General features: G+C 45.3%; 5 protein-coding genes across 5 annotated transcripts; 2 read left to right on the top strand and 3 right to left on the bottom strand.

Moving 5' to 3' along the window:
* Positions 1-1,041: 1,041 nt before the first annotated feature.
* On the bottom strand, positions 1,042-2,406 carry GGI43DRAFT_150669 (centromere protein H (CENP-H)-domain-containing protein). Its single transcript, XM_083199427.1, has 4 exons — positions 2,136-2,406; positions 1,904-2,063; positions 1,192-1,815; positions 1,042-1,122 (listed from the first exon to the last, which is right to left on the bottom strand). Exons 1-3 carry the CDS (start codon positions 2,341-2,343, stop codon positions 1,440-1,442), a joined length of 744 nt encoding a protein of 247 aa, XP_083064948.1. The 5' UTR covers positions 2,344-2,406; the 3' UTR covers positions 1,042-1,122; positions 1,192-1,439.
* Positions 2,407-2,494: 88 nt separating this feature from the next.
* Positions 2,495-7,542, top strand: GGI43DRAFT_393276 (autophagy-related protein 11 domain-containing protein). Its single transcript, XM_083204653.1, has 3 exons — positions 2,495-2,824; positions 2,882-2,993; positions 3,051-7,542. The coding sequence occupies exons 1-3, from the start codon at positions 2,757-2,759 to the stop codon at positions 7,005-7,007; spliced, it is 4,137 nt and encodes a 1,378-aa protein (XP_083064947.1). The 5' UTR covers positions 2,495-2,756; the 3' UTR covers positions 7,008-7,542.
* A 4,602-nt stretch (positions 7,543-12,144) lies between these two features.
* Positions 12,145-13,560, top strand: GGI43DRAFT_393269 (uncharacterized protein). Its single transcript, XM_083204652.1, has one exon. The coding sequence runs from the start codon at positions 12,407-12,409 to the stop codon at positions 13,469-13,471; it is 1,065 nt and encodes a 354-aa protein (XP_083064946.1). The 5' UTR covers positions 12,145-12,406; the 3' UTR covers positions 13,472-13,560.
* A 31-nt stretch (positions 13,561-13,591) lies between these two features.
* GGI43DRAFT_429559 (uncharacterized protein) lies at positions 13,592-15,084 on the bottom strand (the record flags this gene model as incomplete). The annotated part of the gene is made up of 1 exon (XM_083209134.1): positions 13,592-15,084. One exon carries the CDS (start codon positions 15,082-15,084, stop codon positions 14,035-14,037), a length of 1,050 nt encoding a protein of 349 aa, XP_083064945.1. The 3' UTR covers positions 13,592-14,034.
* Positions 14,798-16,873, bottom strand: GGI43DRAFT_150164 (HET domain-containing protein). Its single transcript, XM_083199421.1, has 2 exons — positions 14,968-16,873; positions 14,798-14,899 (listed from the first exon to the last, which is right to left on the bottom strand). Exon 1 carries the CDS (start codon positions 16,723-16,725, stop codon positions 15,109-15,111), a length of 1,617 nt encoding a protein of 538 aa, XP_083064944.1. The 5' UTR covers positions 16,726-16,873; the 3' UTR covers positions 14,798-14,899; positions 14,968-15,108.
* Between the last annotated feature and the right edge of the window lie 292 nt (positions 16,874-17,165).

The following is a 17,165-nucleotide window of genomic DNA, read 5'->3' as shown; positions in this document are numbered from 1 at the left end:
ACGATGTACGAATACCATGCTGCGCATCGGGTCTGAGACCAAAACAGCTGGCAACGATGTGCAACTGAGACGAGCATGGTACAAGCTTAGGGGGCTCTGCAGGCAAAGAGCAGCTAATAAAACCGGTCTCAGCTGGAGGCTGGCGCGGTGCTCCGTACAAATGCTAGGCACGATAATGCTACAGTACTTACTCCATCAGCGCAGGCGCACTAATAAGGTACGCGACATCACACACGCACCCACACCCCAATATTTTCCAGTGGGAGCTTGGATGTTTGTCACGCAGGCGTAAGTGACTGTCCGAGAAATTGTACTGTGCAGTACATGCCTCGACCCTGTCGCACCTCCAGCCAAATGGGGAAGCCTCTGGCTTTTCCCCCTTCTCACACTCCCCGCGCACGCCTCTGCGCAGGGAAAAAAGGGACTGAAAGCGGAGAGAAGAGAAAAAGTAAATAAAAAACTACGGAGTATGCCTGTAATCATCAATATGTACATGCTACTCCTACTGCTACTCCTACTACCACCTACTACTAGTATTACTATGGAGTACCGTAGTACATCGCTCCACCCCTTTTCGCGAGAGGTAAACAAAGATAGCGAGTGATATGCCCTTCTGGCTGATCCAACAACACGCTTGCGTGCCTTCATATTAAAGGGATCAGACGACGAAGACGGCGCGAGCTCTAATCAATTTCAGCTCTATCTCGACGACGCCCAATGACAAGCTGCCAGGCGCCATCACGTGGTTCCCAGCAGCAAAATGGGTGGTGGTCATAGCTCCCTTACAGCACTCGCAAGCAAGGCACCGCCCTGCTGCCCACTCTGAAAAAATCACTCCAGGGCTTCGATTTTCTTGGGGTCCATTTAATATGCCCCATACTTGTAAAGGCTTGTTTTATTTTTTTTTTTCGCTCTTTTTTTTTGCCCCTGGACTTGTCAGATGCTCTGATCTTGCGCACCGGCGGCTGATTAGTCATGCGTATATAAGATACATAGCGTCTTCTCCTGACCTGCTTCCTTTAATATTCAGCCCACGCGCTGGAAGAGGCGCGTCTTGATGAACGTTGTTTCTGCCTTTTTATGAGGATACCATACAGCATGGACTATGTAGCGGCTATGATGCTTCCAATAACCCCTCACTTTTAGCATTATGAAACCGTATTTTCTGGATTTGGCTTGTACTAGACTTACTAGAGCTAATCTGACACGCGATGGCTCAGGTTCCTGTTGCAGCAGCCTCTGATGACCTGAGTTGTGAAGGATAAGGCGAATGATAAGACAAAGTAGACATCACCGCGGAACTCTAGTGACCCTTGATAGCTTGAAAAGCGTGAGATGCTAGGGCAATAAGCTCGATGTCTACATAAGCCGCTGCTGCTGGAAAGGCGTCTATAGAATATTGATTGTACATGGGGTATCTTCATAAACCAATTACTATCTTAGTCCTCGTCTTCAGGATCTAGGACAATGTTGCATAGATCTTCATCCTTTGCCCAATTGATGCCGCTGCCAGCAACGACGCCGCTAGCGACGCCCTTCATAACCCTCCACCGCTGCCTGCTGGTCTTGACTTCTCTCGTCAGCTTCTCAATCTCTCGCTGGACCCGGGGGTCGTCGACGCGGACGGCCTTCTTCTGCTTGGCCTGCTCTGCCAGTGCGAATAGCTCGCTTGTAAGCTCCATGTTCTCGCGACATACGCGTATGCTCTGCACCTGGACTTCGGTCAGGTCATCGCGGAGCTTTGACACGCTGTCTGCGTGCTGGGCTACGGATATGGACGTCTCGTCTCTCTCCTGCACGTATGGGAAGAGATCCCTGTAGTTCGGTCAGCAAAGGGAGGGCCTTTTTATACTTTCAACATGGACACTGGGTCCGTGATAGTAATTGCAGTAGTAATACGTGCCGCTCTATTGGTGATGCCTGTGTGCCGTTGTGGACTGCCTTGAGGATTGGGTTGGCCATCATTACGGACTCAATTGCATCGTTTCGTAGCCTATATCTTGCTCTTGCTGTAAGAAGCGCATCTTGTGCCTCTGTGATATTGCTCCCATCATAATTTCTACCTAAAGACACCAGAAATTTGTGTGAGTAGTGTAATATGACTCTCAATGGCGCGTCTTATCGAATGGCCTTACCGGCTTGCTGCGCGTTGATTATGGCGATTTCAAGCCTCAGCTCTTGGAGCTTGTCATACAGCTCCAGCACTCTCGTCTCATCCTCGGAAAGGGGCAGACGGGATTCACCGCCGTCTACACCGGTCATGGGCTCGTCGACTTCACTCATTTTGCAGCCTGCTCGGACCCAGTGAATAGCGCTGATTCGTTCAACTGACTGAGTCTTCATCAATAGCAAAGCCCATGTCGTGGCTGCTGCCTGTGGCGCGCGCGATAGCTCACTACCTAGCAGCATGAGCCACAAACGGCTGTGCTTATCTAACGGCGGTACAAAGCTCCCCTGTAATGCAGGGCAGTCTCAGCGCTACCAAAAGTCACAAGGCACCTGTCACACTACCTAACGTAATGCCGGCCGTAGGGCCCCGATAAGGTTGAGCATCTCAACCGTCGCTTTGACTTTTGGGTTCGCAGCCTGTGTCATCCCAAACCCTTCCATACCGGCGCATTGCAGTCGCTTGTCTCTCCTGTGCCCCCGAGAGCCACGATTCCCCTGTCAGCTCGTTATTCGACTCTCTTAGATACCACTCTGTATGATCATCAGCCGCCCAGCGCCGCCTTGTGCTTGACGGGAGATGTCTTGGGATGGCTACACAGGTGTTGATTGCCCATACGGGCCAGCGGCTGGAGGTCGATACTGCGCAGTTCTCCAGGTAATATTTGCTCCTATAGATGCTGTATATGACGCGTGAGCTAAGTGATCGTTGTAGTCTTGACGACCTGAAGACGTGGGTGGCTCGGAATAGCTCCATCTCACCACAGCATATCATTGCCTTGACACCCCAGGGCCGCAGCGTTAAGTTTGCGAGTCTTCACGCAGAGGTATGCGACGACCATTTGATACATGCGCGAGAGATCACAACTAACTCTTTTCCCCAGAAAGAGATATACCTCTACGATATTCGTGTCACGCACCCGACCTCTCCTGGTAGTGCGTCATCGCTCATCTCCGAGGCGTTACCCCTTCGGCGTCAATCCATCCCCAACGCACCGAACTCGATCGAGAATATTCAGGCAATCACATCATGGCAAGAACTATGCAACGACCGCCGGAATTGGGCAGCGCGGATAATGGGGGACTGCGGCCAATTGAATGCTTACGCGCAGGCCCGATATGACGAGATAGACGTTATGATCAGATGCTTGGACGCCGCCGTCACCAATGTTGAGATAAGCGTCAGGCAGATCGAGCCGAAGTACAATGAACTTAAGAAATGGGTTACGCCAGCCTTGGCGGAGTATGAGCAGCTTGTGTCGTCTTGGGAGCATTATCTTGATCTAGCCGGGAGCATTCCTATATCACAAGGCTTGGTTAGATTTATGACTCGCGGACAAGTGAACAAGGCCGATTCTACGCTACAGGACTTAATCGAACTCGAAACCGTCAACAAGGCCGTTAAACTAGCTCCCACAGCTCAGCGAAGATTCACCCAGAAAGCCACCGAACTTGACAATGCAGCCACCCAGATGTATCAAGCGCTTGGAACGCTCTCTGCCGAGTTTGATCAACTAATGAATCGATCTCTTTTGAGCCATAACAATGATACTCCGCAGCTAATGGAGGATATCGAGGTGGTGGCTAGACAGATCGATTCAGATTACCATACGGCGCTGAGCTATGGCAATTCGCAACGAGATTTAGCCCAGGCTTCGAAAACTGCCTCTATTCACACCGAAAGACTTATGCCTACTCTTAAAAAGCGAGCAAAGGAGATGGATGAGATGGTTCAATACGCAACGCGATCGCGAAATAGCATTGCTGCAGATTCTGTTAGCTTCATGCGGAGCATTACTGAAATCACTTCTCTGCACAGCAGCGTTAGGAATCAGATCAATATCTTAAATCAGTCTGAAGATGATATGACAACCTTTGACTACCTACGGCTCATCCAGCAGCTGCCATATATGTATGCCTCATTCATGGTAGAGGCAATCCGACGGCGGGAGTGGATTGACAAGGTGAAAGCCGATTCATCGACCCTTGCCAACGAAATGGCATTATTTCAAGACGAAGAGTCAAAGAGACGAAAAAAGTGGCAAAAGATGGTTGGAAGTACCTATGGACCCGGTCTTGATACCAATGTCATGGGGCTTGAAGTTAACCTGCGAGGCGAGGATATCCCCTGGCCTTCTGTTGGGAAGAATGAGCTAGAAGAATTTCTCCAGATACTACAAGAACGAAACGCAGACCCAGAGCTTGTTGAAGACGTTGCGAAACTCCTGCAAGAGCTCACCACCCCCACTAAGCAGCAAGCGAAGAGGCTCAAAGCATTTAAGAACGGAAGCGTGCATGAGGCGGCATTAGGAAGAAGTGGACTCCTAATCCGTGGTGACGATGATCTCATTACCTCTCTGCAAGACGAAAAGACCAGGCTGGAAAACAGACTCAAAACTGCCGACAGCAGAGTGCGCCGCCTCGAAGATCTTCTCCATCGGCAGAGCCAAGCCTCGCGTCCAGGGAACTTATTCCCGCTTCCAGGGCAGCAGAATGGGCATTCGAGGCATAATTCGATATCGTCAATCAAGTCGGCCCGTATTGAAGACCGCCAGCCAGTATCAGAAGGAACAGAACAGTTATCGCAGCGGATAGCACAATTGGAAAGCGAGCTTCGCGCGGAGAAGAAGCGTTCAGCAGATATTCAGAAAGATCTTGACAGTCGCGTCACGGAACGAGATGACATGAAAGATAGGATTGAAGAAGTGAACTCGACGAAGAAAGATCTCCTTGAGAACATGGAAGCACTGAAGCGAGAGTTCTTGGATGAAAGGATTTCGCTAGAGGGCGAGATCAAAACGCTCAAAGCTCGGCTGGAGGATACTGAGGAAGAGATGGACCATTTTGGAGAATCCCGGGAGAATGAGAAGGCCACTTTTGATGAGCGAATCCAGGCTCTTGAGGCAGAGATTGAGCAACTCAACAAGGAACGGCAGGACGATGCACTTAAAACTCAGGGTCAAGTTGAATTCTTACGCAAGGAGACACAGATGCAACGGGATCAGCTCGACGCTTCCGAACGAAGGCTACGTTCTGTTCGTGAGGAGGCCCGGGCTACATCGAAGAAGCTCGAGGCTGCAGAAGAAAGCGCCGAGTCTCGACTCGAATGGCTGAAGAAGCTATATGCTGAGCTATCATCAGACACCGCCATGCCAACTGACGAGGCTGATTTGGCCGAAGCTCTTCTATCCAGTGCCGCCGATCTTGTCGAAAAGTTGCGAAACTCTGGAAGCAATGCCTCGATTTTACGATCTGAGCTTGACAAGGCTACTACTTCAGTCAAGGAACTTCGGTCAGAGCTGATACAGATGGAAGAGAAAATTTCATCACAAGAGATGTCTGCTATGCATGTTCGAGAAAATCTTGCCGAGGAGAAGGCCAAGGTAACTGCTTTAGAACGTGAAGTAACAGAGAGCAGAGAGGAATTGAACCAATTACGCGGCCAGCTGTCTGATGGCGAGACTGGATCTGAGATGCTACGCAAGAGACTCGAAAAGGAGGAGAAGAAGGTTGCGGAGCTTTCAGAAGAAGTTGCATGGCGACAATCTCAAGCTGGCAGCCTCGAAGAAGAGTCTCGTCTCTTCAAGCAGAGATTCGAAGACGTCCAATCGAAGCTCTCTACGCTTAATGCCAAGTACGAAGCACGCGACGGACGAACCAAGGATCTAACTCAGCGGCTCTACTCTCAGAATGATCGCCTAACCAGACTACTTGAACGTGTAGGATACTCTATCAGCCGGGACGCTGGACAAATGGTGATTACGAGGGTTTCTCGATCTGATAAGGCACCCGCAAATCCAAACGATTCTTCGGATCCTGGATCTTCCATCCGCCGGTCACTTAGCTTAGGTGGTCGCGCCATGACTGATAGTGCCGATTTAGAGCTTCTCTACTGGGTCAACAGCACCGATCTGTCGGTCGAAGACGAGAAATACCAAGCCTTCATAGAGAAGCTTGGCGCTTTCGATGCCGACTTGTTTTCCGACACCATATACCATAGAGTCAAGGAAGCAGAGCACAAGGCTCGGAAGTGGCAACGAGAGGCTCGATCGTATCGGGATCGGGCGCATGGCTTACAAAAAGACTCTCATAACAAGATTGCGTTTAGGAATTTCAAGGAGGGTGACTTGGCACTTTTCTTGCCAACACGGAACCAGCAAGCGGGAGCTTGGGCCGCCTTTAATGTGGGATTCCCGCACTATTTCCTCCGTGAGCAAGATGCTCATCGACTACGACATCGGGAGTGGCTTGTTGCGCGAATCTCAAAGATTCAGGAGCGTGTTGTAGACCTTTCCAAGAGCCTCCAGACGAACAACGAAACTGACTCGAATGAAGAGGAGAATGATAACCCCTTCCAGCTGTCAGATGGCTTACGATGGTATCTCATCGATGCTCAAGAGGACAAAGCAGGGGCACCCGCAACACCTGGGATGGGTAAATCAACCGTTGCCGCCACTAATGTCGAGGCCACGGCTAATATTCAATCCCATGCAGCCAAAGGGAAAGGAAGGAGCCGGGATAGCATAGCGAGCATCGAAGGAATCAACAAGACTCTCTCTAAGAGCTTGGAAAGCCGCCGGAGTAGCTCGGGGTCTAAGAAAGCCCTGCCGTTCCATATCAGCGGCGGAACAGCTCTGTTGAAAAACAGCGCGTTGGCGAGCGAGACCAACTCCCTCCGCGCTGCTCCGCCTGATACACCAACTGCCACAAGCCCGGTACAAGGCAGTATACTTAGCACTACCAATACTGATGCGGGACAGCGAGGCAGTGTGATATCGGTGCAAGATAAGTCGGGAAAGGCCCCCGAGGTACGAGCCGTTGATTCTCTACTTGGGCCCTGAGTCACTGATCGGTTCGTGACAGCCACAGCCACAGCTCCACAGGAGCGGCCGACAGAGGAGTTCAACTGTGTCGAGCCCTCTGAAGAGCTCGATTTTGTGGGACCAGCTATGGAGCATGGACTACAGTTATGAGAGCACACCTAGGAGGAGATGATGGCGATGGCGACTTGCAACTTGCCATTCAGTTATGGAAGGAATGATTGTGGGGAAAGATGGAGTTTGCATGAAGGCGCTAGAAGGGAAATTTTGTGAACGGTGTTCAAGTGGTGACAGCTAGGCACCCGCGCCATTATCTTTTTTGAGTAAATTACATTTTGGGGCGTATCATTTGGTCAAATTTGTTCAGTGGCGTTAGGTAGTATTGCTGTTACAGATTTTCCATCATGGAACAGCTCGGTTTCTGGGAGAAGGTTTATCTTTTTACAATATACTAGACAGCGTGCCGGATATGAAGCTGAGTTGATTGGTGATATCTGTGGCAGTTCCGTGATCGCATTATAATGCCATTAATTTCAATAATATTCCTTTTTTCAAATCGTATCCCCTTTTTGGACAATGGTGTTTGTTAACGAGCTAACTAGCCCATTGTAGTTTTCGAATACGCAAAGACGCAAACATGCGGAACGTAAGCGTAACATCCATCGGCTTCTTATGTTTCAAGGCCCGGCGATTGACTTGCTGGTAAACAAGGCTCGGAGTTACAGCAGCAGGGGTTAGTATTGTTGCATGTCCCCGTGAAGTGGTAAAATGCCGTTCTCTGGGAGTTCGGGTCGGATGATTTACTGCCTTGGCATTTACAGCTGGGTTCAAAGAATGTGATTTGTGATATATTTCTATATATGGGGAGTACACTGTGCTCTCTAGCGTTACTTGTTGCGAACGCCGCTTCCTTCCTGCGTTTTTATTACATATATATTGGTACAAGACAGCAAAACTTGCCAAAAATTTATTGTTGGGTGAGATTATAGTCTTCTTGGCAGTTCCTATTCCTGTGAAACACTTTGGGGGCTTCTTCAGGAGAAGGAAGAACTCGTAGCGGAATTATCAACCAACAGCCAGAAAGCCCTTTTCCCGCGTATGGCTGCCATGACTGGGAAATCGGGAAGTAAATCGGTGTTTGGACATGAGCTAAGCCCCTGGATAGATAGGCGATGGAATCCTAGAGCCTTGTGTGTTCTCCGTACCCTCAAGTATTGTATACATGTAGTAGCGTGGGAATTTATGCATCTACTAATACGCTAGTAATATTTATAACAAATTCAGAGAATTTTAGTAAGATCCTGCAAATAAGCTATCTTACAAATCTGAAAATAATATTAATATTACTTATTTAGCAGTAAAAGGTAATTAATATAAAGTAAATAAATATAATATTTTACTCAAAGAGTTCATATATTAATATTACAATGCTGAAACAGTAGTGAAATTATTCTTAAAGATAATTGTTAAATAAAAATATATTTATAAAGATTTTTAATATTATCATGGTGTATACTATAAAAAGCACAATCTCATTATATATAAACAAGTTTAATAAGTATTTTAAATACTGAAAATATGTATAATTCAGTGGCTATAATATGTTTTAATACTCATCGTATATAAGCTTTAGCGACATATATACTATAAAATATAACTATATTATACTATTAAGACTTCTATATTTTTGTATTATATTTTATACATTATTGTAACCTGTATCTTCTGAAGTAGGTACTTTGAGCCATATGGAGGTATATATTAGCAACATGAAATAGCTGGCAGGTGGTAAAACAGTCTTACAATACCGTTTCTACAATATCGTGCCTACGCAGAGCTTGTATATACCAAGTAGTTGATAAGTAGTAAAAAAGAGAAGAGTGTCGAAACTATCAAACTCAAGCAGCGGGCATGTTAAATGGCATATAACTAATATAATACCGTAATATATATCCAGAATTACATTCAACTAGTAGTGTCCAACTTCTTAACATGGAACAATCTGATCAGGTAGCTTGCGTGCGAATTCACTCACAGCTGCCAGATCTAAGCAGGCTAGCGTGCGAAAGCTGCGTCGCGTCTGTCTGACAAGTGATGTTGCCTCTTTCTTCCTACTAGATCACTATAGAATAAGGGAATTAAGAATAAAATTAGACATTTTTGTAAATAGTTTCGGTGGCGGGTCCCTAAGATCACGGCTCCGATGAATGAAGTCTATGCACACCATTCTGGACTATCGAATGCTAATTTTGAGTTCCATTTAATTGTCGTGCTAGCATTCTATTGCTAAAGTCCCTAATGTTTAGGTAACTATGAAGAAACACCCTGTTGCCTAAAGACTTTGGTCATGTGTTGAACTCGCACGTAATTCAGGTGATCAAGGCTGCCTGAAATAGTACCTGTAAAAACGTTCTAAGCTGACTAATCGAATCAAATGGAAGAAGAGCAGATTGAGCATCATGAATCTGACATTAACAAGTATACACAATGGCATGATTGGATCACCAAAGTGAGCCTTTTTCTTCTACGCCGCTTACTTTTATAAAGTCTCTCTGGTAAAAAAGCCAATCTCTCATTTGTTCCGATATCTGTGATCAACATTTCACTTTTAAAGCGAAAATCATTATTTCTTGAAAAGGCGGGGAAAAGTCGCGAAAAAGGAGGGGAAGAAACAACAGATAAGATGGGAGGATGTAAGCAATCTACGCTTGAAATTATGGATATATGTCTCATGTGATACAGCATCTACTACAAAATCTACTACCTACAAGCAAATTTCAGATTACTACCAAAAAACCATATGGCCAAAGATTATCGAAGAGTTTACTGGTAACCGCAAACTCGAATGGAGGTCTTTTACTCTTCTGGATAAGGGCGACGCGTATGTAGTGTATATAGTTGTCTCAAATCCAGAAAATCAAGAATGGAAGTCTTTTGAAGGAAGAATCCAGTCTGTTTTGAAGAACGCTCCTGCTCGTTTTGGGATAGAGATTTCCAAGGAGAGATACGCGAGGGTATGACTTCCAGTAAACCAACGGGGAAATCTCCCTGGCGGTGACATTGGCGAGGCTACCAACCATGAGAAGCTTCTCTACCTCCACGCCCTCGGGCGGAGCTGCAACGTTAAAGGTGTCCAAAACAGATATGGAACGCCTGGAGGATACTCGGAGATAACAAACAAGTCCACAAATACAGTGGCGAGTTGTTTGTACTGGAATCAATCGACCTGGGATTTTATTACCATTATGAGTAAAGGAGTGTGGAAATTAATAAATAACGCTTTAAGAGATTTATGGTCTTGCGAACAACCACGTGGTAAATTTCGATGCCAAGGACAAGGAACAGAAGCAGAGTAAGTAAGAGGGGGAAACACAAGGAAAATAAGAATGTATGTGCTGCTTGTAGATTCGGAGCCCGAAAAGGTATGTACTGAGAACAAAATCATTACACCTTGTCAAGAAGAATTGGAGAAGATTAGTGGTCACATAAAGGTTCCTGAAACATCCAAAAAGCAGCAAAAGAATAGGCCCGAGAAGACGCAACAAAACTCAGAAATGTCAAACTGTGTCGGACACGCCAGAAGAAGGACTTTGAGTTATCGGTAATCTCACGCATGCCTCGGGTTGATGAGTTGCTGCTGCGCCTGCTAAACCGCCTCGTCATGTAGTTCTCGATTGGGCCCTTGTTAAAACAAACGAGAGGAAATAGGAAGAAAGACGAGTAGTTATGGCGAAAATTTTCATGTTAACTCTATACCACCATTAACAAACACTCCAAAAGTAAGTGTACCAATCCTTTGAGCTATTCTTGAAGATAGGCATAAGATATGTGATACTTGAATGGATATAGAGTTAATGTCGTCTTCTTGGAAAAGGAACATGGAAATGCCATCGGAATTGCGTGGTGAGAAATTCAAGGATCCTGGCCCAAAGAAATGACGCCTCCACGCTAGACTACTGCCAATATACGAGGCTCACGAGAAACGTTCAGCCCGAATTCGGCTGGTACAAAGAAAGGGGTCTGATACCAAGGCCAGAAAGTATAGAAGCGGCTGAAGAGTAGATAGCCCATATCTATTGCGGCAAAACATTCTACGAGAAGAGAAACTCTGGGAGCTGGGTATTTGATAACGAAGCATGTCTTGTGGGGATTCTTTGGGGTGAGTATCAGCATCCTTGTTGGCTAGTTTTATAGTTCTATATATTATACGTAAAGCTATATTATAAAAAGTTCTTATACTATGATACTTGAACCAAAGAAATATTTTAATTAGTTATTACGATTACGTATACTTCCTACAATACTTCTATCTATTGATGGAAAAAATACACATTATGGAAGACCGGGCTGAAATGCAACACTCTCATGCGTACTCATGGATCCACGATACCGAATCAAGCTATCCCGGCAGCTGAGCCAGCAGCTATTCTAACCCTAAGGGTAGCTTACATACATGTAGCCTTAATAGCACTGACCCACAGGTCTTATTAGCGGCAGACGGATCGAATCCTGGACTATCAGCTGCTTGCAGCTATTATACAACAGTTTGTTCTACTATCAATATTACGCTAAAATAAGATGAAGGCTGAGGCAAATAATACCAATTACCCCAAATTATTTTAATAGAGCTAACTTTTATAAAGAATTACATTTACAAGGAACTAAACTGTGGTTTATAGGAAACGAATTATTAAGTTTCTTTGCATAACTTGGTAATACATAAGGAAAAGTAAGTATAGGTATATACATGTATATATATAAGCAATTGATAGGACAAGGAATATTGTATAATGTAAAACTTTTATAACTAATTTAAATGAGTGTTATTTATATTAAATAAAGCTTTGATATATTATAAGTATTAATACTTTGTATTTCTCCGCACACCTACTTTTATAAGCGTTATATACGACTAAGACATATTATAATAAATGTGCTTTAATAAAAATTCGCTAGTGCTTATTATTACAATATTACACATATGCCATTTTTGGTAGTAGTGGAGGTGGGATAGTCTACCAGGTATATCTTCGCAAATATACCTAGCAACTACTATTAATAGCAAATGGTGTATAGATAAACTTAATATTGTTTAGAAAAGGCCCCTTGAATTTATATTCCGGCATGTATGGCTTGGTGTAGTAATAATGTTTATTATAATTTCTACTCTTTGATGATCCTGGCTACTTTCATATGTACTTTACTCCGTGGGTACCCCGTGCCAGGAAGAAGCTTTTAAGTTCAGCTACCATTTTGGGGCCAACAGGAGAGCATGCCGAGCTGCCGCTCTCGACCAACTTTACATGTACTTGTCACACAAAACGGTCACGGGCAAGGAGCTGAAAGCTTTGGGGCTTCTATTTCTTTAGATCATCCTCCTAGCCTCTTTACTTAAAGATGCGTCTTTCACTTTGCATCCGATGGAGCTGTTTCCTTCTCTATTCTGTCAGTCCGAGTCAGCATACAAGAAATCGACTTACACGCTGAGGTCAACATACATGATGTCATCACCTACTCTACCACCCGAACTGCTTCTCCTCATTATCGAAGCAGTTATGCCGCCAAACCCGCATCTGCTCTTCCCCGCATCTAACGCCACGACTCGAACGCTGCTGGCGTTGACGAAGGTATCGCGGGCGACACATGCGCAGGCGACGCGGCTGCTGCGACAGCGGTGCATGTTCATTGACTCGAGCCGTCGGCTGGCAAATATCCTACTGTGCATGCCGCGCTTGGTGCCGAGCCTGCCACCCGTCTTGTCGCTACAGCACATCTCAGAGCTGTATATAGCTCCATTCAGAAACACGCTGGATGATTTGCCAACAGCTCAATGGGTACGAGAACTATTCTGTGAGGTGTCTGAGACGCTACGGCGGCTGGTAGTGCAGATGCCGTTTGCGAGCTTGGATCCAATGGAAGATCACCTGAGCGTGCGGAAGACGCTGAGAGATGGATTTGAGAAACTTCATAGGCTGGAAGAATTTACGTGCCTGGAGGAATATCCTATGTTGAGTGTTTCAAATTCGCATACAGATGTGTGGCGGTTATGGCCAGAACTCAAACGCATGGTCTTATTCGGTGCCCCCGTGGATAGCCATTGGCTTTGGTGGGACATTGCCACGCTACCAAAGTTGGAACATGTAGTGTTGGCACGACCAGTTCACTTGGATGCAGTGAATATCAAGGATGAATATTTTCACAAGCTGCCATCTGATGACATAAGGCTGAGGAGGGATATCAAAGTTGTGCTCATGGATTTGGCTTATGAACTTGACACAGTGAGAACGGAGAAATGGCAGGAGATTGACCCGGAGGAGAATATGACGGTAGAAGCATTTGAGGTTCCATTATCCTTTTACATGGATGACTCACCACTTGAGGTAGTGACACAGTGGGCGAGAAGGTCAGCTCTGGATGGGAGTATATGGAAGTTGGATGGGAAGCGAGTGGACCCAAAAGATGTGATAGTCGGAGAAAACAAGTAGATACAGAGTGATTTGGGAAGATGTGAAGGATGAAGAAGATGAATCAGCGAGAAATGTTAATTAACTAGTAAATATATATCTATTTCCCACTGGCTCTCTCCTATCCGTTTGAACCTATGCATAATGTTTGTCATTCGTCAAATAGGTTTGCTATCTCGAGATGCCCGCTAATATGTGCCCAATCTTCTGCAGTTCGACCAAGGTCATCACGTATTGTAGTGTCGGCCCCATGCTTGAGTAACTACCCTACCATATAATAATCTCCAAGATGGACGGCCAGAATAAGTGGTGTCTTTCCCATATCATTTACCGTATTAATATCGGTTCTATTTCCCAACAAAGCGCTCGTTCCGAGGCATTCTGATTGAAAGGGTCGCGTAAGTGCTGTATTATGGAGTTTTAGACCATACCAAATAAGCCATTCAAGAATTTTGCAACAGTCTTTAAGAGTTGTTGGATTTGAAACTGTTAAATATTGATGAATGTCGAGTCTCATACCATCATAGGTAAGCATTAGCTTCACCGTTTGCGGATATCCATCCGTCAGCGTAGATAGAAGCATGCTACGGGCTTTTCCGTCTGCAATATCTGTGTCTTGCGGAACAATCTCCTTTTATTACTTGTTCATTTTCGAAGAAAAGGCCATGCTGATGACAGAGGAGATATTCCGTGCAAGACGACCCAAATTTGTTGACAATACTGAGAGCAGCATCTACTTCGACGTGGATGTTCTGGTGGCTGCCGCATAGTAACTCACGCATAACTTCGTTGCGATTTTCATTGAAAAGCATCGCGCTGACTACAGCCGTCGTCACTGAAAGCTGCTGCGCTTTGCAGGTTTGGAAACGGTTTCTCATTTCGACTGCGCTCGCATAACGAACGATGATGAGAAGGTCGGCTGGCGTCTCTTGCTTTCCATCTTCTGATGAGAGTACAAAGTTAATAATCGATTGCGGGACCTTGATCTCATACTGCATTTGTTCGAATAAGAATGCGAGCACCGAATCTCCGCTTCCCTTGTTACGGATCGCTGCCCAAAGAAGTTCATCTGTGACATCAATGCCTTGCTCCCACCAATACTGAAAGAGAAGTTTGACTAATTCTCCCGCATGTTCAAGATTGGAAGCTGCGCTTCGGGCTATCAACGCTGTATTCGAAGGTTTCTTACGGTGCTTCAAAAGACTCTTTGTGATATGGACATTCATTTTTGAGTATTTAAACCCATTAATGAGTAGCCGACTTGTTAATTCGTCGTCATCACCCGCATATTTACCAACCAGATGCATGAATTCGGATCCACGATCTCCCAAGCGTGTTAGAGATTCGATCACGACTTCGGTTAGAATATTGTGAAATTTCCCATGTTTAAAGATGACTTCCATGACCTCGAACCCACAGCTAATATTATTTGCTGCTGCCATAAAAATGCTTGTGGTTATGAGCACCGAATTCTCATCATATTTGAAGATGGCCTCCATGGTCTCATATCTGCGTACCTTATTCTCCGCTGCTGCTATGATAACACTTTCAGCCACAGGCAGCTGATTATGGCCATGATTCAAGATAGTCTCCATGACTTCATATCCACAGCCGACGTTTCTTGCTGCTGCCATTTTAACGTTATGTGTAATAAGCAGTTAACGGCCAGGACATAATATGTCTTCTGCTATTGGCAGCTGGCTGTTTTCATATTTCACGAGGGCTTTAATGATTCCATTCCCACATCCGGCATTTTCTACTGCTGTCATAACCACACTGTCAGTAATGGGTAGCTGATAGCCGGGATGCTGGAGCAGAAGTTCCATCATCTTATCTCCATGATCTTTATTTTTTGCTGCTGACACCAAAACTTCTTCCGTGATGTTGAATTCAGGATCCAAAACATCAAAAATAATCTCAAGCGCCCTTATTCCATGTATGTTTTCAGCTGCGGCGATGAGGTGTTCTGTTCTAACTTTGTCTTCCGACCTCCAGAATCGAAAGAGTGCCATTGCATCTCCAGTGCGATCACTTTGTAATAATGCCAATAGCAGTCGACTTCTCATTTCAGAGGGTGAATGCAGGTCTCTCATTCGGGAAGGTGAGTGCAGCTCTTGTATTCGATCTGGCGAGACCAAATCCCAGATTTGGGTGTGTGAGAGTCCGGTTAGAGAACCTTGGTTTTCTTTGTCGGTTTTCCTAAAAATGATGCTGTAAATGCGAAGGCCCAAGTATCCAAGTTTTGACACCAATTCGTGAATTGTCATCGGCAGTCTAAGTTTGGCCAGATCTTCGTCTTTGAGAGGATACAGAAATAAAATGGTATCGCGAACTAGCTCTTGTTCAGATTTTGTATAGTCCGGATACAGACTGGGCGAGTGCTTAGCATCAGAAGACATGCCTCTCAATGCATATATCACGTCATGAGGCTCAGTTGCCTCGCTACCACCAAATCTTGTTAGCAAAGTATAAAGACCTTGGCTTTTATTCCACCACGATGATTGTCTCCACGGCCCTGGCATAATATCGAGAACTGCTTGGCAGTGATCATCTGGTGTAATGTCCAGGAGTTTCTGAAGAACTTTTAAGAGCCACGGTTTGACAGTCTTCAAGCCGCAGCACACCAATGCAGCACGTGCATTGGTCACTTCTTGCAGAATCCAAACTCTTCTGAACCAAGGCCGCTCGAGAAGGTCCCGATAGCCCTGTTGTAGAGTAGTAACTTGGCGGGGCGAAGGATTCCCCAATATAGCCTTGATGGCGCTTGTCCAAACGAACTCCCAACGTTCATCATCTGAGCTCCATTTTCTGGAGGGATAGTTAAGACTGAGCTTTCCCATTATATTTAGAGTGTCCATAAATGTATCAACCTCCATAGTACTCTCTCCAAGATAGAATAGTACGCGATCCGCTTGTTTAAAAATTTCGCCCATTTGTTGCACTTGGTGGCCCCTTTCTTTCTCATTACTTTGATTGATACAGATTGCATCTATCCAAAGTATTCGATCTTGATCTTTACCATGAAGTTGCTGTAATGCTTGATGCAGATTTCTTGTCACTGCAAGCATCCTCCCGTTAACAACAATGTGCTCGGGCGCTGCCGCAGAGCCCCAAGTGTATGACAAAGCCTCATATGGTATGATCTCCTCTTCTTGGTATAAAAAAGCTCGAAATATTTCGCATAATATCGGAGTAGAGTCAGATCCTGGAAGAAGGCGAACCAGTCGAATTGCAGGTCGACCAAGGTCAAGCGGATCATATTCGTACAGATGCATGTGGGAGAGTAGGATCGCAGGATCTAATGTTCAGAAAATCGTGGAGTGCTAAGATGTTAAGTAGCAAGAATCGAAATTGATATATCAGCTAATATAAAGGATATTTTAGAGTCGTTTGGTTTACACCATCTGTTACTTAGTAAGAATAAAAACTCTCATTTTATGGATTCGTTAAAGGTAAGGAAGGGTACGAGACGATCAATAAAGAGGGGAAAATACAGTTCCTTAAGGCAGCATCGTACTCTAGCGGAACTGATATGCCATCCAGTACGATGCACAGCCTTGCTAGAATTTAAATGTGGAACAGGTTTCCAAATCAGCCTTACTCAAAGAGTTTTATGCAGCTAAAGGGAAAATCGAGGGCGCCTCATGAATTATTATAGCGTAGGCTTACAGCGTGCCAGGAGATGCGCATTAGGAGATTGCTTAGCTTGCAGCGT

Source organism: Trichoderma evansii, assembly GCF_050947405.1.
Source record: "Trichoderma evansii strain SZMC 28006 chromosome Unknown GGI43scaffold_2, whole genome shotgun sequence".
In the NCBI taxonomy this organism is placed as follows: domain Eukaryota; kingdom Fungi; phylum Ascomycota; class Sordariomycetes; order Hypocreales; family Hypocreaceae; genus Trichoderma; species Trichoderma evansii.
The sequence above is the reverse complement of the archived record's forward strand: the minus strand, read 5'-3'. Positions and strand labels throughout refer to the sequence as shown.

Coding starts and splice junctions, on each gene's coding strand:
- GGI43DRAFT_150669 (XM_083199427.1), bottom strand. CDS start 2,343: ATGAAGACTCAGTCAGTTGAACGAATCAGCGCTATTCACTGGGTCCGA. Junction 2,064..2,135: donor AATCAACGCGCAGCAAGCCG/GTAAGGCCATTC, acceptor TGGTGTCTTTAG/GTAGAAATTATGATGGGAGC. Junction 1,816..1,903: donor CAGGCATCACCAATAGAGCG/GCACGTATTACT, acceptor ACCGAACTACAG/GGATCTCTTCCCATACGTGC.
- GGI43DRAFT_150164 (XM_083199421.1), bottom strand. CDS start 16,725: ATGCATCTGTACGAATATGATCCGCTTGACCTTGGTCGACCTGCAATT.
- GGI43DRAFT_393276 (XM_083204653.1), top strand. CDS start 2,757: ATGGCTACACAGGTGTTGATTGCCCATACGGGCCAGCGGCTGGAGGTC. Junction 2,825..2,881: donor GATACTGCGCAGTTCTCCAG/GTAATATTTGCT, acceptor TGATCGTTGTAG/TCTTGACGACCTGAAGACGT. Junction 2,994..3,050: donor TTGCGAGTCTTCACGCAGAG/GTATGCGACGAC, acceptor TCTTTTCCCCAG/AAAGAGATATACCTCTACGA.
- GGI43DRAFT_393269 (XM_083204652.1), top strand. CDS start 12,407: ATGGAGCTGTTTCCTTCTCTATTCTGTCAGTCCGAGTCAGCATACAAG.